The sequence below is a fragment of the Python bivittatus genome, unplaced genomic scaffold, assembly GCF_059951505.1.
Source record: "Python bivittatus isolate LINGU-HERP-01145 unplaced genomic scaffold, Pbiv_v1 ctg000840_np1212, whole genome shotgun sequence".
In the NCBI taxonomy this organism is placed as follows: Eukaryota; Metazoa; Chordata; class Lepidosauria; order Squamata; family Pythonidae; genus Python; species Python bivittatus.
Window position 1 is genome coordinate 13,161,451 of NW_028277113.1, and position 25,944 is coordinate 13,187,394.

Sequence of the window (25,944 nt, forward strand, 5' to 3'; positions counted from 1 at the left end):
TTAAAAATCAGACAATGTGATTTTCTGGATTTTTCCCCCCATTTTGTCTCTCATAGTTGAGGTATACCTATGATGAAAATTACAGGCCTCTCTCATCTTTTTAAGTGGGAGAACTTGCACAATTGGTGGCTGACTAAATACTTCTTTGCCCCACTGTAGTTATGCCTTTGTAATGGAATGGAAATAATCTCAGTTGATCTATAGTCCTCTGAATCAACATCAACTTAAACAAATGAGTGATACTAGGAAAGAAAAATGACTTATTTAGGCACAGTGGCTTAATGAGAAAGCAAATTTCTCAATTGAGAGATTTCAGCTTCAATCTCTAGCATCTTTATTTAAAAGAATTTTAGGTAACAGGACCACTTTCAGAGCTCCTGGAAACTTCCTGCTACCCAAAATAGGTAGCATATGGCTAGAAAGGTAGACCAGAGGTTAGAGTCATATGTACAATATGTCTGCTACCTCTGCCATCATGGAGATTTGAGCTTCTGTCTATATGTAGGCGTTTGTCGGAGGCAAGGGTGGGCAAATGACAGAACATACGTCATAATGCAAGCCATTATGTACTTATGACCAATATTGTCATATTGTGACAATATGTGATTCATACTTTGTCATCACAGTTTGTACTTAATGCCTAAGTAATAGTAAACTCTCCTGTAAGAGACTTAATACTCTAAAATTCTTGTAGTCATAATTATGTGGGGCCCAGTGTAACCTTTAAGAAGTACATATAAGAAACTAATACATACCACAACAGAGAGTAGTTGTAACTAAACATATCTAATATTATAGATAATTATCTTATAATATCTATAATATACTGTAGATAATTATAGGTAAGTTTAGAGACTTGATATGAACTACTTACAGACAAATCTTGTCAGTCATATCAGGTTAGCACATCTCTGTTAACCTTTTGCAAAAATCCAAGAAACAGCAAACCGGAAAGGATCCTTACAAAGCAATCAACTTTCAAAACAGTTTTTCTTTCTAACTTATATTGGATACTTCCTGAAATCACCAAGTTAAAGGTAAGTTGACAAAATAGATTGAGGACAGCACAGAATGAAGAATTAAAACCAGGCATTACTTTCATGGCATGATATACAGGGTTTTTACAGGAAACTAGATCCTTAACATCTCTGCAGCCCCATTAAAAATGAATGAATAATACAGGTAGTCCTCGCTTAATGACCACAATTGGGACTGGAATTTAGGTTGCTAAATGATGCGGTCATTAAGCGAATCATGTGACCAGACCTGGTTTTATGACCTTTTTTGTGGTAGTCGTTCAGCGAATCACTATGGTCTTTAAATGGATCGTGTGGATGTTAAGCAAATTTCACAGTTCCCCATTAATTTTGCTTGCTGGAAGCCGGCTGGGAAGATCGCAACTGGTGATTATGTAACCCCAGGATGCTACAAGCATTGTAAGTGCAAGTTGTTTGCCAAGCGCCCAGATCGCAATCATGTGGCCATGGGGGTACCGTGATGATCGTAACTTCAGCCACCAGTCGTAAGTCACTTTTTTTAGCACCATTGTAACTTTGAATGGTTGCTAAACAATTGGTTGTTAAGCGAGAACTACCCATATAGATAATTGGAAATCAAAACCTAGAAAGCCAAGCACAACCTAGCATCATATGTAATATAAAAGATACTATATATCCTGATAAAGAGCAAATTCTTTAAGTTTAGGGAGTTTGAGGGAGTTTGTTGATTGTGAAAAAGGGTTTTGGTTTTTGATATTTCTGAGTCTTCAGATTATTGCTAATGAGCTTACTCTGAAGAAAAGCTCAACATAATTCATATACTTGATAATGTTTCTGTGAGTTTACATAGGTATGTTCCGTTCTTCTTCTGGACCATACCAATCCAACCATTCTGAGGGTGGTATGGTGGTTTTCCAGAAATTAATCTGAACTGGAAACAGTTTGCAGTGTTCTGGGCCACAAGGATTCAGATTGCTTTGGAGGATTAATTTCAGGAAAACCACCGCTATCTTTGGAATAGTTGGCTTGGTATGTCCTGGAAGAAAAATGGTATGGTTACCAGAATGGTAGGTTTTGCACACCCCTAAGTTCAAATAATAAATATATTTTGTTTTATTTTAATTGTATCTTAGCTATTTCATACACAGAACAGTTACATCATATGACCTCAAATTTGATATATAACTCCCTAAAAGATAGGATTGCGAAAAGCTTTCCTGAATAGACTAAATTAGGTTTTCTCTTGCTTTAAATTCCTCTCCTGTACACTATTATTGAGCTTTTGAGGCCGAAAGGTGAGTGCTAGTTGTTGGGAGTTTTGATGGACAATAAAATTGTCCTTCCTAACTGAAAATCAAGCAAACATGATAAAATATGTCCCAGCACTTACTATCCTAGAAGGGTTTCAAGTTAGCATTCCTTTCCAAGGGGTACACAAGTAAAATGTTTGTTTCAAAGGACACCGACTCTAATGTTGTTCTGATCTTTTATAACTAAATAAATCTGTATGAATATTTGGTCAGCCAAGCTCACAATTAGCACAGGATTTAATCAATTGTCTAATTACTTTTGTTCATGCCCAACAATAATCCCTAAACAGTTCTGATGTAAAGCTCACTGCTTCACATGGTATGTTCAATTTTCTAATCCTGTTCTCTACATAAGCCAGCCTGTTTCAAACATTTTTGAAAAATCGGATGTTGTCATATAAGCTGCCAGTTTATGGTTGGAAGTATTCCAGTTATAATTATATTGTGATATACAGTTTTTCCCCTCAACAGTTTAAGTTAATCCTGAATTCACTAGGTCCAATTGTTAATTTAGCAGCTGCCAAGGAGGCATCTAGGATAAATAAAGGAGCTTGTATTGGACTTACAATGCCTGATAAAGTCTTTGCCTTTGATCAGTCATTTTGTAAGGAAGCCTCTGTTTCCACAGAAGGAGATCAATGAAAGAACACTAAGTGATGACAAGGTTTTTCTTAGAAACAACTTTTCCATTATTCCATGCATCGTACAATTACATATGAATGTTGGATATGTTCTAGGAACCTGCTCCTGCCTTCAGAGCTAGAGACAAAACCATGTCCTTCTGTTCCTGACAGGCACTCTAAATCTAGAGCAACACAGTAGGATGTCTACCTATCACATATCTGCCTGTTCCTTTTGGGACCAAAAGCCCTTAGAGCAGGAATAATGTGGACAGGGAGCTAAATGATAAAATCCTTCCAGGAGGTCTAGTAGTACTCCATTTACGTCTGACCAGAATCCTGTCATGCTGTGGGTGTGGCTCAAGGCTCCTTAGCACACACATCAATTTGGAAAGAAACCATTGTGTTTCTCCTCCAATGGATTCATCTCCATATCTGTTTAGAGAGTTCCACAGTCGTCTAGAAGAGATTTGGGAGGGGAAGAGTATAAAGAATCCATTCAGCTATTAAATCAGCATCTTCTGGTGCAATTACAATATTCAACTGGACTTCTTTACCAAGTAAAAGTCATGTTCATGAAGCATAATTTAAATAGTTTGTGTGAATGTGTGTGCATGTACAAACATGGAACACTTTTATATCTCCCATCCGAAATCCAACAGATTTGTTCATTTCACATTATTGTTACTGCCTCAGAGTTCTTTATTTATATATTTTTGAAGTTGATTACACATGACACTCAACTACATAGGCTCCCATGCTTCCCAGAAGGCAGGTCCTGAAGTACCAGAATCTTTCCAGCCTCTGTTTCATTACAAACAACACTGTGGAAAAAAGTACTGTATTTTTCCGGCAATAAGGCGCCCCCATGTACAAGACGACCCCCACTTTTCCAGCCCAAAATTAAGAAATCAGTATTTTAAAGATAGTGCAGAACATATTTTTATTTAGTAATTAGTTAACATTTACCTGATACACACGGTGGGAGGAGGTCCAAACCGTCTCTCTGCAGCTCTATTTCCAGGCTCTTTTGCATAACTCATTACATTCAAGCACGAGTGAAACTGCAGATAGCTTGTCTCTGCAAACAGCCTTCCTCTAATTGGTTTGTTCAGCATCAGCTGATGTCAGTTAATCAGGCTCGTGATTGGAGGAAGTCTGTTTGGGAGACAAGCTATTTCACTCGTGATTGGAGGCTAGCAATAGGAAGAAGCCTCTCTGCAGAAACAAAGTTTGGCAGTTTTGCAACCGCGATTCTCGGCTGACTTCCTTGAATAAGACGCCTTTCAGTTTTTAGGGTAAGGATTTTAGAAAAAAGTATCGTCTTATAGTCGGAAAAATACGGTAACTTGAAAAGCAAGTATCAGTCTATGACCTTGACACTTCCCCCCCCTTTCTCCTTCTCTTTGCCTTAATTGCACAGCTGCAATATAGAATTATTTTTACTATTCTCCTTCCGCCTTATAATTCTATGTTTGCTGAATTTATAAAGGCCTTGGAGAATTCGCTTTGTGTTCAGAGATTTGATATAGCAAGCCTTTTAAACTGTATAGCTGGGCCAATAATACACAATAAGATATTAACTACCTGCACTGCCTACATTTTCTTGAGGAAGTCCACTCACCATAAAGGGATCCACACTTCTGTTTGCCAGTGGTTAACTGTCTTTTATCAAGTTCTTTATGAATTAAAGAGTATGTTAGACAAATTATGTCTTCTTTTCATGATGCAGAAGCCTCACTAGAAAGGATTTATGATCCACTGTTTTCTCTCAAAATTCTTGCAAAGGACTGAGGAAAAAGGCAGAAACTTTCTGCCTCCTGCAGTGCTAAGATACCAAAGAAGTCCCATAGTCATAATTTCACCAGCTGCAAGAAGAAAGAAGAGACAGTCAAGAGATGTTCCATGTCTTACTTTCTCTGTCATTCTGTTCAAAAGTCATAATCCAGCCTCTTTGTTTGGGAGGTAAAGTGGATTGGGAGGCTGGCTAGATAATCACAAAAAACGGCTAGCTGGACCCCTGCCAAGTTATGCACAGCCTAGATCCCCATTATCTTGCTATGACTGGGTCACAGCTTGGATACTGTAATTGTTGTCCAAAAGCCAGAATTTTCTTTGGCTCAATTAAGATCCTGCAGTGTTCTCACTCTCAGCCCTTGGAGCCCTGTTGCAGTCACCTTGAGGCATTGTTATGTATGCAAAGAGGTATCTTTTTTTTTTATTTTGAGTGACAGAATCTCTCTTTTTTTCCATATACAGTATAATAAATGCCCATTCTTTGAAGATCCATCAGTGTACTAAATAGATGGACCTTACACCCAAAGAATAAGCAGTCCTACCTTCACCTACCATTGGATTGAATTTTAAGTCTTACAGGATGTATTTAATACAGCCTATTAAATGTAGGAAAATATATCCATCTACATGCATACATGCACTCACATTCTACAGCAGACAGAAAGATAGGTACCCAGCAAACTGATTTTATTAATGAATGACAATCTCAGTTTTCCAAGTTCCAAAACAACATTGCAGCACTATCCACACAAAAGAAGAAGGTGACCCTGAGTTTTGCAGAAATACAGTGGAAAAAACTATAAGGGAAACCTGTTGTTGTTGCTGTGCTCCATTGAGTTGTAACTGATTCCTGGTAACTGGGTGGATAAAAGCTCTGTCTGTTGCTTGCATTCAGGCTTGATTTCTTCTGACACCAAATGATTGGTTCTCTTGGCTATCCAAAGAATATGAAGCAGCCTCATTTTTTTTTTGGCAAACCCCAAAAACAGCCAGATAGAATAAGATCAGTGACCACCAAATGCTGACTGGAGGAGGATGAAGATGAAAAACCAGATGGTCGGAGAAATGAAGTGAAGTATCATGGAGGATTTGACTGACTGGAAAAATAAGAGGGAACACTCCACACTGCACTTGTTTGTCATATTGCAGAAGATAAATAGTCTTGTTAACTGATGAAACAAATTAGGTGTCTGCATTTTACACACACACACCCACACAAATATATATATATATATATATATATATAAATATATATATATATATAAATAAATGCTGGAAAACTTTAGGGAAGATTTCAGTAGGAACTAGGATCTAGACATATTTATCATTTGTGCTGCTCTGGAAGATTATAACTACCTGGCTTCCTCTGTTATTACCTGAATATTTTTCTATAAATAACATTGACTGTTCACATAGGTGCCATCTTTTCTCATCCAAGACAATAAGGATGAGAGTGGCCCAAGACTCAGCTCACCTATTTCTAAACCTTATTGGTCCTAAGCCTTGAAATAACGTATCTAATTTGCTGCCATTCTTCGTTGGGGGGGGGGGAACCCAGAAGAAAATGGTGGTTCATCAGCTTCGTTTTTAGTTAGTAAAGAGCACCTTAGTATAATTGTGCCCAGCACTAAACAATGATACAAGAAACAAAAAAGAGGGATGGCAGTAGCAAAGATCTCAGGGGACTATTATTCTTGCTTGCCATTTATCAGGCTGTGCTCCATAGGTATTATATTAGAGAACTGAGCTGAGCAGTTCAAATATCCCCAAGGCCCAACCACCATTAGTAAATAAAATTGTACAATTATGGCCCACATTGTTTTCTTCTCAAAGAAAATATTTCCCTTTATTAACCCTATGTATATATGTAGAAAGATAATTATGACATTTATCAGCATGTAATTCTTTACCTTGCTGAAGGCAAATATGCACAATCTGAAGACTTGTTCAGGTCATCATCTTGCTGAATTTTCCACTGCATGCAGTGGCCTTGAGAAATATGCATTTCCCAAAGGATATAAAGCAAGCAGATGCTGGAAGATGACTTCAGAGACCTTGATACTCTCACCCCTTTCTACTGCTTGCTATGGGTTTCTAACCTCTGGTTCCTAACCTTTCATATCAATTCAGGTCAAAAGCAGAGGGAAGGGGCAGGTATTAGAATGATCAATGGGCAGGTGGGGGATTTAATAGTTCACAGAGGGAAGGTTAGTCTATATTTGTACTGGATCAGACATAAGCCAAGCAACTTCCTATTTGAGAGGAAAATAGTTCACCTTAGTTCTGGATCAACTTAATTTAACCTGTAGGAAGGACCTTGCACATCACTGCAGTAGGTGGGTCTGATCTAACAAGATAATCCTTATATTTAAGTTGTTCATATGCAAGGCCAAAAGCATGGTTTGTTCAGATGACAGGCGTATTGCCTAGGTCTTTAGTTACTGCAGTCCTGGTACTTAAGGGAGCAATTCTGGTAATATTAAATAGAGTATTAAAATGGAGTTTTGAGAGTACACTATGATGATGTTGCAAGCAGCGACAGAGTTTTAATTGTATTTTCATTTATTTGGCTGTCTCACAGTTAAAGAACATTTTTTGATCCAAGGTGAAAGAGAAAATGATGGTTTGAGCACACCTTTAGGGCTAACTGAAACATGAACTGAGTTGTTCTCTAGAGACATCAGCCACAAATTTCATTCTGTGCCCTCCTGTAACCTTCACCTCAAGGTTTCTCAGCCAGTACTAAATCAACATGAAAATAGATGAGGCCAAATAAGGAATATTTAAGACACTACAGAGTGGTAGAACAATCCATTGGTTAAATACATTATAGATAGCCTCAGGGTATCTTCAACAGTGAAGTTTAAACAAGGTTGTTTTAAAATCAGTCTTAGTGTAAATGTGAAAATTGTATTGGTTAAAAGACACAATTGATTTTTCTACCCTGCACTTTATCTCACATTTACAACATCATTTCTTGAAACTAAAGCACATAAGGAGAGGCTGAGTGCACCTCATGACAATTATATAAAGTCTGAAAGGATGTCCTTTATCTTAATAAATAGATATTGGTATTTACCTCTGATCTGATGTTCCGTTTAAAAAATCATTTATATTATTAGTTTGTTTCTGCTTACTGTTCTTTTCATGATACAAATAAAGCAGCCAAATGCTGTTTTGTTTTGCCTTTGAGGACAGATGTCTCAAAGTTACTGTAAAATGAGGCTGCCAGGTACCAAGTCAGATCTTTGGCACACCAGAGAGGATCAGCCTTTCCACCCATAGGGCAGCATAGGTTCAAAAGGTCAAAGGCTGCATGCCAGCTGTCAGGATACAGAAATGGGTTGATATATGCACATACATCATTTCCTCCTTCCTTCTCCCTAGCTTATTAGCACTGTGAATACTAGTCAGTACCTTTTTCAGCTGTTCCTAATGTTAATCAGCAGGTCAGCAGGGAGAGAGACATTATGTGCAGTTTAGAACAGAGGAACCATTAATAGAGCCTCCCTATCCCAGAGCTCTTAGTGCTAATCAGCTTGGAAGTAGATTTCCAGGCCATCAAGGACTATACACAGGTATAGCTTTTTGAGATCTGCTTTTTAGGAGAAAAAAATGGCATGGCCAAATAAATGGTCCAAAACATAGTTCAGGACTCAAATACAAAGAGAGTATCCACCAAGGAAAAACTTTTTTGGAGGGGGTTGGTCCTCCTGTTTATAGCAAGCAAGTCTCCTCTGTAGTTAGGGGCTTTTAAAGCTAAGTTCTCCAAGTCACACCCCAGGCACACAATGGAGCGGATCTTGCAAAGATGTAACTGAGTAAGCAGGATCTTACCCAGAAAGAGTTCTATTTCTCAGGCATTTTTGGCCATGTGGTTGCTTGAAGTATACCCTCTATCACCTATGCTTTCTAGATCTTAGTGGTTAATGAGCTAACAGTTCAGTCTCAGAAGGAAAAATCCATGTATCTCAAGGGAGCAGGAATCCTCATTTCATGGTTTCCAGAAGTAACTTGTGGGTCTTCCTCAGGATGCTATAAATCATTCTCAGAAGAGCAGATGCCAAGAAAATTAAATATAAAGCTTCTGTGTGTAAGACATTTACTCTGCTATTGGCTATGAACCTTTTCTCAAAGGTTTTCATGTTGATCTCTTGCTGGTTTCCCCAAAACATAAATAGTAAGTTACTCCATGCTGTTGTAGCTTATTTTCTTGCCTGAGTTTTCACTTTGGGGTGGTGTAGAGCACCAGGGAGATTGCCCTGAAGCAAATATTTAGAAACAGTTAAGTAAACAAGAAGGACAGAAGCATTCCATACGTTCTGGGAAAGGAGATAGTATTAAGAAATGACTCTGGCTAACTCTTCCCTGACTAACTGGAGTAAAAGAGGGAGGGAAGGAAAATCACAATCAGACTTGCAAGATTCCATTGTCATAGCCTATTTTAATGAAGTGTAGTTCTCGTCCTCCTGTGGAGTCAGTTTCCTGATCTGGTATGCCTCATAGGGCTGACAGTTGGTAGGATTTCCCATTCTCCAGGCTGTTTTTGCTATATTGTCTAGCATTTATTTAACCCTCTGTTTTACCGCAATACATGCATGAATCTAATTGGATCATCCTGGTAATATGTCACCAGTAAACTTCAATGAATGGGATTGGCATACATAAAGAATACTGATACTCTTTCACATTTAATTTGGCATCAGTAATGACTTAGTTATGGAAAGGAAGTTTTAATTGACTGATCATTTTGAAGTTCCATTATACATACTTTTATTAATAGTCTAATTCTGATGAGGGATGTTGCTTTTCATGCATAAAATTATGTTAAGTAAGACTAGGTTGTTATTCAGATATTGAATACTGTTTGTTGAGCTGTTTTGAAAGGTCAAGACTAAAGCTGAGTCAGGGAAGAAGAAAAGAATGAAAAATTGTTGGCAGCACTCTCATCTGCATATGGAAGTGGCTACTTGCCTAAACATATATACTTTTGAAAGACAGTTTTTTATTCCTAAGTCCTCTAAATAATGATTCTACCCTTACTTTATAATGTGTTAGGGGAGGGCCAGGTCATGAATGCTCCCTGGAAGGATAGAAGGGTAGGGGACTGTCGAATCTCAGCATGTTTATTTGTCCTGACACCTGTTTTTTGTTTTACTGTAAATATTTGTAGTCACAAACTGCTCTATGGATAGGATGGATTTCGCTGCTGTTGTCAGGTTTCAGACCAGTCTTAGTAACAAATCACAGCTTTCCAGACAATTAACTGCTTATTTGGCCATTGGCTTGACTTAATAGAAGACTTTCAGACACACTTCAGCTAGATTAGAATCTTTTTGCAAACAGGAAAGAAGCCATAAACATATTGGCTACCACAGAATAAAGAATTCAAATTATTTATATACTGTATCTGAGCTACAGAGTTTAAACCTTAAGCTTTCTGCTCCTGCCATTCTGAGTTAATGGATACTTGGCTGCTTGCTTGGCAGCCCTAGGTGGCTGAGATATGTTTATGTAATGGTCCTCTCTAGCTTGGGAACTGCTGGTTCCCGCCTTGCCAGTTTTAGCCTTTTTACTACCATTTTCTCTATTTTCTTCTTCCTCTCTCCCTTTCTCTTTCTGGTTGTGGGAAGCTGGCTAGTATTGTGCCTCTCCTTTCATTTCTGTTCCTTTGATTGGAGCTGACAAAATCTCTCTCCTTTCAGACCATTCCATCCTTCCACTGTCCTGACTAAAGACAGCAGGAAGGAGGGGAATGTTCATGTCAGCAGCAGCAGCAGCAGCTGTCCCCATTCCAGAACACTCTTTCATATGTGGGTGGGGCAATTTCTGTCTCTCATTAGTTGTACAGTTGACTTCCTCCCCATAAAAACTGTTAGTAGGTGCAGAAATCTGATTGCACAGCCATTTAAGTGGCCTGGTCTTGTGAGGATATTGCAGATGGAACTTCTGAAGAAGACATGGTGCATGTGCCTTATCTGCTGTTCATCGTCCAGGTAGCAATTTCAACCAGTTAAATATTTCATTCTGCCTCTCCTGTGCCAAGAATCCAAATATGTTCCAGCTCAAACTCTTCCTTTCCCCATCTGACGAGGAAGGTGGGGCAGAGGTGCATAAAGAACAGAGAATGTTCCAGAACTAAGATTGGACAGTGGAAAACTGGATGCTTTTTCAGTGTATCTGGATCTGCAGGGGAAAGATCACAAGTTGATTTATGTAGTTACAGGGAATGGCCTGTTAATGTTAGCATGCAGCTTCTTAGATGGCCATTTGAAAGGGAGAAACATGGTAGAAAGCCAGATGTGATCTCCATCAGAGATGAGAGAGGCTTTTCTGATGATGACAACCATCAGAGCACTGAAAAGGGGCCTTGTGGCAGTCCATTTGATCCTTGAGGTGGCAATAAGTGACCTAAAATTCTGGAGAAAACAGCCACTGGAAGGAGAGAGGGCCAGAAAACATTTAGAAGTAGGCACAAATGATAACTGTAAGTGTCTTGAAATGGCAACATCTGAGTGGACGTATGACCTGAACTACTATAAGCAAACTCAGTCATAGGTAAAAGGTCAGGTCAGTTGTCTTGTGGTTAATTTATATAACAACAAAGGTATTTCTCTGAGGTGTCATTTGTTCTCACTGTTTCTCCCTCCAACTATGATTAATAGGCAGAGGATAAGAGTTTTACATTCAATAGCTGAAATAGATATTTCCAAAAATGTACAGTGAACTATGGACCTTTGTCAGAAATGAGCTGATTGGGCAAGCTGTAGTTCTGGAAATTTGTTGAACAAACAGATTAGCTATTTCGAGGGTAGAGATGAGGCTGTAACAATGTCTCTCTTTTTTTTAAAAAAAAATTTTTATTTCTAAAAAAAATTACGGTAACTATAATCAGTACAATAAAATTGTATGTATGTATGTAATGTATGTATGTGTGTGTGTGTATATATATATATATATTTATTGTATGTATATATATACATACATATATTGTATGTATATATATGTATGTATGTATGTAATGTATGTGTGTGTGTGTGTGTGTGTATGTACAGTAGGGCAAAAAAGTATTTAGTCAGCCACCAATTGTGCAAGTTCTCCCACTTAAAAAGATGAGAGAGGCCTGTAATTTTCATCATAGGTATACCTCAACTATGAGAGACAAAATGGGGGGAAAAATCCAGAAAATCACATTGTCTGATTTTTAAAGAATTTATTTGCAAATCATGGTGGAAAATAAGTATTTGGTCAATATCAAAAGTTCATCTCAATACTTTGTTATATATCCTTTGTTGGCAATGACAGAGGTCAAACGTTTTCTGTAAGTCTTCACAAGGTTTTCACACACTGTTGCTGGTATTTTGGCCCATTCCTCCATGCAGATCTCCTCTAGAGCAATGATGTTTTGGGGCTGTCGCTGGGCAACACGGACGTTCAACTCCCTCCAAAGGTTTTCCATGGGGTTGAGATCTGGAGACTGGCTAGGCCATTCCAGGACCTTGAAATGCTTCTTACGAAGCCACTCCTTTGTTGCCTGGGCGGTGTGTTTGGAATCATTGTCATGCTGAAAGACCCAGCCATGTTTCATCTTCAGTGCCCTTGCTGATGGAAGGAGGTGTTCACTCAAAATCTCACGATACATGGCCCCATTCATTCTTTCCTTTACACGGATCAGTTGTCCTGGTCCCTTTGCAGAAAAACAGCCCCAAAGCATGATGTTTCCACCCCCATGCTTCACAGTAGGTATGGTGTTCTTTGGATGCAACTCAGCATTCTCTCTCCTCCAAACACGACGAGTTGAGTTTAGACCAAAACGTTCTACTTTGGTTTCATCTGACCATATGACATTCTCCCAATCCTCTTCTGGATCATCCAAATGCTCTCTAGTAAGCTTCAGACGGGCCCGGACATGTACTGGCTTAAGCAGGGGGACACGCCTGGCACTGCAGGATTTGAGTCCCTGGCGGCGTAGTGTGTTACTGATGGTAGCCTTTGTTACTTTGGTCCCAGCTCTCTGCAGGTCATTCACTAGGTCCCCCCATGTGGTTCTGGGATTTTTGCTCACCGTTCTTGTGATCATTTTAACCCCACGGGGTGAGATCTTGCGTGGAGCCACAGATTGAGGGAGATTATCAGTGGCCTTGTATGTCTTCCATTTTCTAATTATTGCTCCCACAGTTGATTTCTTCACACCAAGCTGCTTGCCTATTGCAGATTCAGTCTTCCCAGCCTAGTGCAGGTCTACAATTTTGTTTCTGGTGTCCTTCAACAGCTCTTTGGTCTTGGCCATAGTGGTGTTTGGAGTGTGACTGTTTGAGGTTGTGGACAGGTGTCTTTTATACTGATAACAAGGTCAAACAGGGGCCATTACTACAGGTAACAAGTGGAGGACAGAGGAGCCTCTTAAAGAAGTAGTTACAGTTCTGTGAGAGCCAGACATCTTGCTTGTTTGTAGGTGACCAAATACTTATTTTCCACCATGATTTGCAAATAAATTCTTTAAAAATCAGACAATGTGATTTTCTGGATTTTTTCCATTTTGTCTCTCATAGTTGAGGTATACCTATGATGAAAATTACAGGCCTCTCTCATCTTTTTAAGTGGGAGAACTTGCACAATTGGTGGCTGACTAAATACTTTTTTGCCCCACTGTATGTATGTGTATGTATATATGTATGTGTGTGTGTGTGTATGTATGTATGTGTGTGTATGTATGTGTATGTGTGTGTGTGTGTGTATGTGTGTGTATGTGTATATATATATATATATATATATATATATATATATATAAAGGTTAGAAAAGGAGAAAAAAACAATTCATAAAACCACATATTGATAATTGCTTCATATTCCTCCCACATACTAATCTGGCATAAAAAATTGTTTTCCCTGATTAACATAAGATATAAAATCATGCCATATTTTGAGAAAGGTTTAACTTTAGCTTGACTAGAACATAGGAGAAGAGTATAGGTCAAATTCACAGTGATATGCCAAACATTTTGTTTAACAACACTAATTGGGACCAGAATTTCCATCGCTAAGTGATGCAGTTCTAAAGTGCAATGTCACATGACCATATTGCTTTGCAACAGCAATCCCAGCAGTCCCCATTGCTGTTGTTAAGCAAGGATTGTGGGTCATTAAGTGAGGACCTCACTTGACTTGTGACTTCCTGCCAGCTTCCAACAAGCAAAGTAAATGGGGAAGCCAGCAGGAAGTTGCAAATCCCAGGAGCTCACAAGCAGGCCAGTGGGTGGGTGAGTGCTGTGGAGTGTAGCTGGGGGGGTTGCTGTGGCACCGCATGAGAGTGGGCGAGCGGGGAAGGGACACTGCAGTACCACGCGAGTGCAGGTGGGTGTGAGAAGGGGTGCCATGTCGCCACGTGAATGCAAGCAGGCAGGGGAAGGGATGCTGCAGCACTGTGCGAGTGCAGGCAGGCATGTGTGCATGCACTACGGACTGCAGATGGGGGGTGCTGTGGGCACACACATGTTCTATGGAGTACAAGATACCCAGGATCTCATACTCCATAGCCAAGGTCCTCAAGAGAAAAAATGGCAGGAGCAGGAGCAACTTGTGAGCTTCCCTGATGTCTTCCCCATTGACTTTGCTTGTGGGAAGCCAGCAGGGAAGGTCACAAACGGCAATCACATGACTGCAGGACGCTGCAACCATCATAAGTGCAAGCTAGTTGCCAAGCATCTGGATCGTGATCACATGACCGTGGGGTGCTGGGACAGCTGGAACTTCAAGGACCAATTGTAAGTACCACTTGTTCAGCACCAGCACAACTTTGAACAGTCGCTGAATGAGTGGTCATTAATTGAGGACTACCTATACTGTTAACATCAGTTGCTAGTAGTTTATAAGGAAGAAGTTGGCTTAAAGAAATTTAATAGAGTCTTTAGAGTATTGCTTCCTAGCACTGATGGAACAATTTTGTTGTGTTGATAGGTAAGAATACACTCTCTATTTTTACCAAAAAAAATTTGGTTGCATTAAGTATTAATACTTTTTGCCATAAAGGAGTTTGGGTTAAAGTCAAATGGCATTATTGTATTCTTAATAGTAGTTTCTGTAAGGCTATCAAAGGATCCCTTTAACTCTTCTATTTTTGTTGAAATTGCACTTATTTGTTCAAAAAGGGATTTTACTCTTTGGGCAGTTAAAAAGCTGTTTAGCCATACCATTAGCAGCTGTAATATTGGGATAAATATTATCTAAGTCATTAGAGTCTGAGACATTTATATTATCTTCAGTAGAAACAAACAGCTTACCACTACTTGTATTATCTCGAATGTCTTCCTCCTGAACTTGCTTTTCTTCTTCTATATGTGAAGATATGTAGTTTAAGGACTCATCTGTCTCTTGTATTGAAATCTGTTTGTAGTATACCTAGTAATTGTTTGTAGAAACTTCTGGGTTTGTTCAAAGAAATGTCGATAATTTTCTGCTGTTTGGCTACCTTAAAGCAAATGACCTCTCTGGCCAGGCTGCTAAGGAATGCAAGGTATAGGGTTCACCTAATGCTAGTACGTTGCTCCCTCCTACTGTGATTGATAGGATAAGAGTTTTACATCCAATAGTTGAAACAGATCTTTCCTATGATATGCAGTGAACTATAGGAAAATCATGTTTCTGGAAATTTGTTGAATGAACAGATTATCTATTTCAGGGGCAGAGAGGAGGCCCTGAGAGGAGACAACAATGTGTAATCGTAGAAAAGAGATCAGTTCTCAGCAGAATGGTACCCAGGCCTTTGACTCACTGGTCAGTTAAATAGTATAAGGAAGTTTTACTGCAAGACTTTGCAATGAAGGGAGCAGATGAAACAGTTCAGATGGTTTGCTGGTTAGTGGCTTGATGTGGTGATAAGCACGGCAGTAAAAAACATAGATCCTAACTTTTTTTTTTTTAATATGCATGGAGGCAAGATGTTTAGTGGAGCTTTTTGTGTGGAGGGTGTTTTTTTTTTTTAGTAATTGAAATAGTTGGTACATTGGGGAGACCTTTGTGGTCTAGCATGGTGTGGGAAACAGTACTGGTGGTGACTTGGGAGGCTGGTAGAGAGTGGATCCTCTAAAGCAAACTGCTGGGCAGCTGGAATGTGGTTTTGGGCAGCCAGCGAGGCTTGCAGCATCTAAGGAGGCTTCCCAGCTTTCCAGTGGCAGCACAACAAATGCTGTACCATTGATCAACTGTTGGCTGATCAGCTCGTGTCAGCATACCAATTCAGGCTGGAGGAGCACAGAGCTAGAAGAGACATCTTGCTGACAGAGGGGCTGATATTAGAATTGGGCTATATTATGTTTAAGATTCATTAAAAAATTAAAGCCTAGCAATGTCTTATGACTTTAATTCTACGCAGATTCACAGGGAAGTAGCTGTCACTGGAATCAGTGCTGCCTTCTTTTTTGCAAATATACTTAGGGTCCACTGAAGTGTATGATCAGGTTTCCAGTTCATATGTTGTAGGGAGAAAACATTTTCCCCCAAATATTGAAACTTTAGAATGAATTTTGCACAGCATTAAAATCTTTATTGGAAAAAAAAAATTGTGAACTGGGAAATAATCTTTAATCCACTATAGTGACTGAATACAGGCAAGTACTAACCATGTGATCATTTTTTGCATTGTTTATGTTAGCTATTATTATTTTGTCAAGGGATTGAAGTCCCACTGTTCAACAATTGTTACAGATTTCTATTTAAGGCAGAACTGTAGCAAGATTCTTCTTCTCAGTACTATGGATGGAGATGTCCCATACAGAACATCATATTTAATCTGGACTAGCATGGTCAGCTGTATTGCCCTGTTAAGTCATGGGTGGGCAGCCTGAGAGCCACAAAAAAAGTATATCTCTTAGAGCCATAGATAGATCCATTCATTTTTCATACTGATCTAGAGGAAATTAACTGCTGGTTTCTTGCAAATTGTAATGGCAGGAAACAAGCAGTCTGATTTCCAAATGCCAGATGATCATTTGATCACATATATGTGCTGCTAAAAGCTAGATAGATATTTTTTTATTTTTTTTATTTATTCATTAAATTTTTGAACCGCCCATCTCCCCCCAATGGGGGAACTCTGGGCAATTATGATATGATGGTCTGACCCTAGTAAAGTTAACTTTAGTCATCCTAAAGAGTTATTTTAGCCTGGTAGAAAGTCTGTGGATGGTGAGAACCAGATTTAAAGGGCAACATAAAAGAGTGAACATGTTTTATAGGATCAACTTCATTATTTCTATTAATGAAATGCATTGATTAAAATGTTGGTGATTCATTTTCTTTTTAAAGGAAGATCTCTAAAATGTTGACAATCCCAGTTATTTTAAATGATAATATTTTTCAATGTTTCACTTGTTAATTGTGATTGATGCTCAAGTGGGCTTTCAGCGATGAGCAGAGATCAAATGTCAACACATGCTGTTATGCTTTTCTTTTGAGATTTGCTGACAATTCTCAAATTAGATGGGAAAGGAGCATGCAATTAAAAGCTGTCTGACAAACTTTTCTTTTTTTCTTTTTTGTTATCTTTCAATTATATATTTGGATAATGATATGCAATATGCATTTTGATAATAAGGATGAATTTTAAAAGCCATTATGGCCTTTTTATCATTTCTGACAATTTCTAGGAGGACATAAAACTGTTAATTGTCGTTAAACTGTGATTGTAGAATTGTGGAAGACAGACAATTAATTTGTAATCCATTTTTTAAAATGAAACTTATTATGAAGTTATTTGCAAAACTGCTTATTTGTTTGAGTTTTCTGGTGTTACATGTGTAGTAAGTAGCCCACTGGACATGGCTATACCTTGTTATATTCTGTGTCCTACATGATGATTTGGTTGCCAATATGTATTCCTATGTTTTTCAGAAAGGAGTTATGGAATATTTAGTTGGTTTGGTTTACTTAATTTAGTTTAGTTATATCCCATCTTTTTTAATTAAATACTGTATGGGACTGATCACTAAAATAAAATACAGCATTAAAAAATTTAAAAAGAGATAAAAACAATTATTAACAATTAAAGGCAGTTGAAACTGATACTATATGTTTTCACAGTACTTCTACAGGAAGGAAAATTGAGGCCAAATACAACACCTGAGGGTTGCCTTGAACCAGAAGGAAGAAAAGTGGAATATAAATCTAATAGAATAATTTTTTTTAACAAATCCCACCTGTTATTCTTGTGACCAAAAGTTTTAAATCATAGGAGAGTGTTAGAACACCCTTTTTGCACATGGAAGATCATAGGTTTGGTTGTTTGCATCCCCATCTAAGTCTGGAATATGCTGTGGTTTAAAACTCTAAAGAGATCCTGCCAGTCAGTGCAGGCAAGATTGAACTAGAGGTAGCAGTGATCTGACTATTTAAGATAGCTTCTTTTCTTAGTATACTTATAATTACAGCATTTTAAGCTGCCTTTGAACAATAAAACCCATTCTTGGCACAATGTTAAATATAAAAATAACCGATACTCTAATCTTGAATCACAAAAAGGATGCCCATGGTCATGATTAGGCACTCCTGCTCTAATTAGTTTGAACAAGACAACCAGTATGTAAGTAAAATAACCCAAATAACCCAGGAGGTGTTACATGTAAATTTATTAAATGGGGCTAAGATATGAAAATGCAAATGGAATTCTATCTAAGGGATTTACTCACACCATTTCTTAGAGTGACAGGGTATAGCCTCCTACTCAGCCCTCCAAAGCGGAGACCAAAGCATTACCCCAAGTCTTAGATGGTCAATTTACATTGCACTGCAGACCCATTTCTATTGTTTGTATAGCCTTGTCTGCTTAAGAAGTTTGCTCTCTTTTAACTCCATTTTGTTTTTCAGTTTGTTTTCCCTCGGACTGATTTGCACTGATTTGGCTCTTGCACTGATTTGTTCCTGTAAGCTAACAAGATACTAGCTTATTAGGAGATTATTAATTATGTACAGCAGTGTTTGATATTCTTAATTGTGAGTTACGGGTATGTTTATTTTTTATATATATATATATATATATATATATATATATATATATATATTTATATATCAAATTTGTCACTGCCCATTTCATTGAAAAGCGACTCTGGGCAGTTTACAAACGAGATAAAATCAATTAAAACAATATAAAAACAATCTTAAAAATAATAAATAAATTCCAAGAATGATGGAATTGGCGAATAACTCAAGAGTGACATCAGGACACTAGCCACCCCCAAGGTTGATTAAAACTCTTACTGCCCCATGCAAGCTGGCACAGCCATGTCTTAAATGCTTTCTGGAAAACCAGGAGGGTAGGGGCTCACTGTGCCTCTGGGGGGAGAATATTCCAAAAGGTGGGGACAATGGCAGAGAAGACTTTCCTCCTGGGCCCTGCCAGCTGACATTCTCTCACTGATGCGGCCTGCAACATGCCTGACTGGGTGGGGACGGGTTGATGTAATGGAGGTGAGATGATGAAATCTTTAAATAGCTTTTATTATTATTGATGATGATGATGAAATTGAGAATTAGCACCTTCACTTTGGTGGCATCATATGTTCCTGATTCATCTTCAGAATTTGACTTTATATTATTTTGACTGATATAAAATTCCCCAGAATTCCCTATGTAGCACAACCCCAAGAACATTGTGTATAAAACTCTAATTGAGCACAATTTTGAACCCTTTAAGAGTGGACAAGACTCACCCAGTTTCTAAAGGAAGAAGTGCCATTGTAGGAAAGTTAGGCTGCATGCCAAAAGAAGAGCCAGAGAAAACTGAAAAAGAAACAAATTGGATCTAGACGGTATCCTTCTTAAGGAATGGTGATATATAAAGGGTGATCTTTTAACTAAATATGTAATATATCCCTAAAAGGCCTGTATCAAAGTACCAGAAAGTGTATATCGTAACACTAATTTTTTAACAGTGGGATCCAAAGAATTATGTCTGTTAAATTTACCTGAGGGTTTTAGAAAATGTATTGAAACCATTACAAGCCCAGAAGGACAAGAAGATTGTACTTGGCTTTTGCAAAAGTATATCTTTTCTCGCTGAACTTTGAAATTTATTTGAGCATGTGAGATTTGCACAGAAACAGGGTAAAGCAGCAAAGACTGAACTTTGAAAAGTCTGTTAACATTCACCAGGCTCATGAGTAGTTTTAGTAGCCCTAGATAAGAAAAGCCCTCTTATTCTTGGTTAAAGTACATCAAACAAAAAGCAGGAATCAATCAGTTCTCCTAAGTGCTAACACTTATTTCTCTAATTTCTTTTGTGGGGTTGGTGTATTTGCTTATAGTGCAAGCAGTAAACTGACCATGTTTGCTGACAGCATCAAATTATTAAAGGGTAGTTTGAAACAAAAACAGAGGAAATGCAGAAAACAATAGCTAGTTTATATAAGAAAGGTTCAAATATTTTAGTCATCTAAGCCCAGGTATGTTTGAGTGATATAAAATTATGTAGAGTATGATTAAATGGATGAAGAAGTTAAACAGGATAATTGATATGCAACAACAGGAATATCAATGGAAGTTGAATATTAAATTTATCATAAATATAACAGAAAAAAACTGGTGTGAGATGTTTTACCATTGGTATAGTACTCCAGTATTGATTGCCAAAATAGACAATTCATTGTCTAAAATTTCTTGTAAACGCAATAATCAGGTTGCATCCTTTTTTTACATTTGCTGGTCATATTGAAAAGCCCAACAGTTCTAGAAGATGATTTATTGTAGAATACAATAAATTTTAAAGGTTGAATTCCTCTTTCTGGCCAGTCGTTTTTCTGTTTAACATTATAAAACCTTATATACTCATAAAATATACTGAGCTGGCATTGTATGTGATAACAGAACACTTTATGCCTTTTATTGGAAATCATATGTAATATGCTCTATACAAGAATGGCAAACTAAGCTGTGGTAATATGCATCAATGTCAAAAAGAAATTTATATTTGAAGAACAAGTGTAATACAGAATTTAATTCAACTTGGAAACCATTTATGAATTACAATTCTACATACAGACTTGTACCACAACTGAAGTTTGGGATTCTGTTAACATAAGGCCTTGATATATTAGTTCTTGGTTGATTTGTTAAATAAAGATAGAATTCTAAGATTAGACAGAAATCTTTATTAATCCCTTATGTGGACTTATGATTCATATTACTGACTATCAACTTGATTTCAATAATGTTCTGAAGCCTTAAATTGATACAAGATACAGGAGATCCTCATTCAGCAACTGCCTCATTTAGCAACCAGTCATTACTTATGACAGTGATGAAAAAGTAATTTTGTGACCAATCCTCACATTTACGACCTTAGCAGGTCTGTAAAGCAAAGGAAAGCTGAAGTAAGATCATAAGCACAATCGTGGTTTTACTTAGCAACCACATCACTTAATGACCCAGTTTCTGGTCCCAATTGTGGTCGCTAAATAAGGATTACCTGTACTTCAATATGCAGCAGTAATCTATGTAAGAGAGCCAGTTTGGTGTAGTGATTAAGGAACAAAAGCTAGAAATTGGGAGACTGAGTTCTAGTCCTGCCTTGGCATAAAGCCAGCTGGGTGACCTCAGGCAAGTCACTGCCTCTTAGCCCTAGGAAGGAAGCAGTGGTAAACCACTTCTGAAAAACCTTGCCAAGAAAACTGCCGGAACTAGTCCAGACGGTTGCCAGGAGTCAAGAGTGACTTGAAGTCACCCCAAAAACCCACACTATGTTACTTAGACATTTTTATTTAAACTTATATTGCTTATAAATTCTTTTTCATTTTCTTTTTTTTTCTGTTTTTCTTCTTGATGTTGTTCTTTTAAAATATCTACTAAAATTATTGAACGAATGTATGAATGAATGAATGGCTAAGAGGAAAAGGGAGGGGAGTGGGAGTTTTTTATCCTTATGACTAGAATTCAGAGTCATCATATGAAGCTGAATGGTAGGAGATTCAAAATAGTTACAAGGAAGTATTTCACATACCCACAGTGAAGCAGAATTTATTATCACATGTTCTTCTCTGTGACATAGTGGATTTTCATTTTCAGGGAAAATGCAGTATGCATTAGGGAAGACAGGATGGCTCCACAAAAGTGGAATCTGTGATGGAATAAAGTAAGAAATGGAATGCTGGTTCACTTTTTCCTTTAAAAAAAAATAGTTCATTCTTTGGGAATTATCACATTCTATTTAATTAACTTCTGGAATCTACCCATTATTTAGCTAGTATACTTTTATTTCATTCCCTCATAGTTCACTTTTATGCCCTGGTTTTCTTTTATTTCTTCTTTTCTGTAACTGCAGCTGGTGCTGAGAACAAAATTGGTTGGGCATTTGGTCTGGGATTAGAGCGGTTGGCCATGATCCTGTATGGAATCCCTGACATCCGCCTTTTCTGGAGCAAAGATGAACGTTTCCTGAAACAGTTTGATGTGCTTCATATTGACCAAAACATACACTTCCAGGTAAGATTAAAATATGAAAGATGTTGACAGAGATTAATAGCAAATCATTTGAAATTTTATTTCTGTGGAAATAGTACATTTATTTAGTCAGCTGTTTTAATTTTTTCTTGAGAGAAAAGTATGTCAAAAATATAATATCTCTGTTTGGGTTCATAATTATTGTAGATGTTCATACAGTAATGGAGAAACTAATGTTTAAGACAGGCTGAAGTCCTATAATGCAGATACTTTGTCTAAGTAATCTACTGTAGCATTTTGGAGCAGAAGGTGGGAGAATAGGGCTATTAAGGCTGTAGTAGTAGAGCAGGATCAGAGAAGCAATATTCATATGGAGTTTCATTAATTATGTTTTATGTTAAGAAATAAGAGGTTAGGATACAGAATCTTAAAAACTGAATAAACAAAACTCTGGCTCTCATTGATGAGTGAATTCATTCAGGTGGTGTCTCTGTGAGTTGTTTTTATCAGAATGTAAAACTAAGAGGCTTACTGCCCTTTTTCCAGGTAAGCCTGGCATTGAAACATCCATCTGCTCTTTTTTAGTAATGTTTTGAAATACTACCTTTTCTTTCTCAGCCTCGGTGAGTTTGTGGATAGCCTAGTTTAAAACTGACAACTACACGGGGAAAGAAGCTACTAACTTCATATTAGAACCCATCAGTCACCACAAACTGAATTTACTGCATCTTATTTAAGCAGTAACATATTCAAGCAGTAGGCTAATTCAGCTCAGCTTTCCATGAGTTTCAATATGCATCTCTAATTTTATTCATTTAATCAATATTAACTGAAAAGGGCATAGAGGTTGCACTTTTACGTGTGTTGTTTTCCAACTGTGGTCAGGCTACCAAATGACTATGAAGAAGTAACTGATGGTTTTCACAGACATGTGGAAAAGCAGTTGCAGCTCAAAAAGGAATCAATCAGTCTATCTCATCTTAAACAGCTTGAAAAATTGTAAGAGAGAGGGAGGGTCAGCTGGATGTTGAAAGAATAAAGAAATTAGGTGAATAAAATCTGTGGACTTGCACTATACCCCTGAGCCCTTGGGCAAAGTCTTACAAGTTCTAAAGCTTGATATACAGGTAGTCTCTGGGTTAAGAATGCCTGGTTTACAGACGACCCATAGTTAAGAATGGAGCCTATTGTAGCAAAATTTGAGTTAAATATACAGTGATTCAATTTAAATACACAATGGTTTGAGCTCTATACTGTATACTACTTATACAGTATTTTATAATAATACTGTTCCAGCTTACCCACAAATTTGACTTAAGGACAGACCCTGGGAACGGAACTTGTTCTTAAACTGGAGACTACCTGTAACTGGTTTCTTAATGGGAACACTTTGCTTATCTGGCTGGAGCCAGCATGAAGCACTCAGGCATGGATATCAGTAATACTGCTGATCCAAGTTGTATATCCCATGCAATTCCTAAGCCACTCTTCTTTGTATTTTGAATAGTAAGGGGAATGAAGAATTGCATATGTATGTGGGAAGGGATAATTTTCTTGCCAATGCCATGGATATGTCTCACCTCACAATCCATTATGAAAAGTGAAATGAAATCTAAATGTGGTGCATGCTACACCATTGTCATGGAGATAGAAGTCCTACCAAGATCTGAGAAGCTGGAAAGAGTTTATAGTTCCAGATATCATGAGATAACTTGAAAGTTACACTTATACTATTTTCCAGATGATTAGAGGTATCTGATGGACTGATGAGCCCCAGGAATGGGAGGGATCAGAAGAAGGATAACACTTACAAAAGGAAAGGGCAGTGGAAGTAAACACACAGTTACAGATCCTATATCCCCATGAAGTTTGAAGCTAGTGCAAAACTAAAGAAAGAGATGAGATAACATATTTCCTACAGATCTATGGTTGTAATAAATTCTCCAGCCTTACTAACATCTTCACTTCTATCAATACAATTAGATTCCTGGGCATTTATGTTCAAATAATGCTAAATATAGGATTACAAAAGTCACTAGGTATACTGAACTTCAATGTAGTTTTATGTAGATCACACCACTAGGGAGACAGGCCTGCATTAAAAATAGACACTATAATTTAACTGCGTTGCAGAATATGATGATTACATAACTGGTGAAATTGACTCTGAGAGAAATGATTGTATGTGCTCAAACCAGCCATTTCAGTCACTATTATCTCAGAGCGAGATGTTTAGGTAGTCTTCATAACTTTCAACTAGTTTTCTTCATGTTAATTCATGTTTGTCATTTCAGTTTCTCATTAGCATTATTTCACAATAAAAATACATGCATTCTCAGATATTTTCATCGGTATGGCGTATGATGCTTAAATGGTTTTCATTTATTACGTTTTACTTTTTAACAATGCATCTATTAAGAGCAAATATGCATCCATTAGTATGTAAATTGAACTTGGATACCTGAAATAATGAGGTACAACCCACAATATGATTTATTGGTTAATTAGCTTTATTGTAATTGAGAATATGTGCAAAGTGTCTGGATTTTGTAAACATGTGAAAATATCTGAGAACATGTGTCAAATGAACTCAAACTTTTTGTAGTGTAAAAAGATGTTATCCCACAAGCAAGTTTGCTACATGCGTTTCTTTCATTCCGTGGTGACAGGCTCTAAGTTTCCTCTCAGTGAAAACATTATGTGCATGCATGAAAATTATTGTGAGAACTTTTGAGGGAAGTTAGTAACATACTTAAGCAGGTACTTGTGCAAAAAATATACAGCTGACTCCACTCATCCATAGCATCCAAATGACATAGGCAGTGAATTTCCAGGACCTAATCAATTAGCTGAAATACTTCTTTTTTTCTTTATAGACTGCAGTCAAACTATCAGGGAATGGTAAATTTTGTCATGGATGTGCATAGAAGCAATCTCAGGATTGATTCCAAAATGTTAATTTTAAGCTTGTTATTTTTAAGGGATTTACTGAATAATTTACATTCTGCTTGCAATTCTTTTTCTAACTTAGTGTGAATTGCCATTAAGACAAATGAATTGGAATGGTTTTCATGTTGACAATAAAATAAATAAATAAAACCTGTCAGCAGAAGAGAATGGCCCTGTAAAATGGACTTTGCAAAATTTAGTACATTAATAAAGTTGGCTGGTACTGGAGTCTGATATAACTACCCTTTACTCCTGTTTGTAAATAACATTTGGCATTCAAAATGACCCCTTCCCCAGAATGCCTAAAACACCTGCCCATCAGATGGCTGCTGTGGTTCATTGAATTGTATAACATGGAATGAGGGTTCCAGATTTAAGCTATGAGGCATCATTTGTATTTTATTTGGCCTCTTTTATTCCCCCAATCCAATAATTTTAGACAGAAACCTTATTGAGGAGTATTTTAGTTTTGGGGTGCTTCTGGGTGAGGATCTATGGCAGACTAGATGTCCCTGAAGGAGCGCGGATGGCATTGCAGTGGAGGTCGGTGGCTAGACAACCAATTCTGGCTGGTGCAGTCTTTCTGGACAAGGAAAGATTGTGAGATCGCCCACTTGCACTCTGGGCAGCTGCTCCTTGTGAGTAGACTGCAGGAACTGAAGTTTTTGTAGTCGGCTCATGAGTTCAGCAGCTGGGAGTCAAGGGATTTCAATTAAGCTTGCAGCCGGAATGCAGCCTATATGGACACAAGGTTCGCAAAAAGCTCATTTTCTTAAACATATAATTAATTTACAGCTAAAGAGAGATTTTCTGAGCAGCAGGATAAGAGAATTCCACTTGGTA

The 25,944-nt window shown here is 37.7% G+C and overlaps 1 protein-coding gene across 6 annotated transcripts in view; it reads left to right on the forward strand.

Annotated features, from left to right (window-relative positions):
* Positions 1-25,944, forward strand: part of FARS2 (phenylalanyl-tRNA synthetase 2, mitochondrial) — a 238,406-nt gene that overhangs the window by 128,792 nt on the left and 83,670 nt on the right. For all 6 annotated transcript variants that reach the window (XR_015794111.1, XM_088131034.1, XM_088131038.1 and 3 more), the window contains one exon: positions 22,034-22,194. Coding sequence is in view for 5 of the 6 variants with exons in the window: in XM_088131034.1 (XP_087987160.1) it covers positions 22,034-22,194 (161 nt within the window). In the remaining variant the exon portion in view is untranslated. The remainder of the gene's footprint in view (positions 1-22,033; positions 22,195-25,944) is intronic.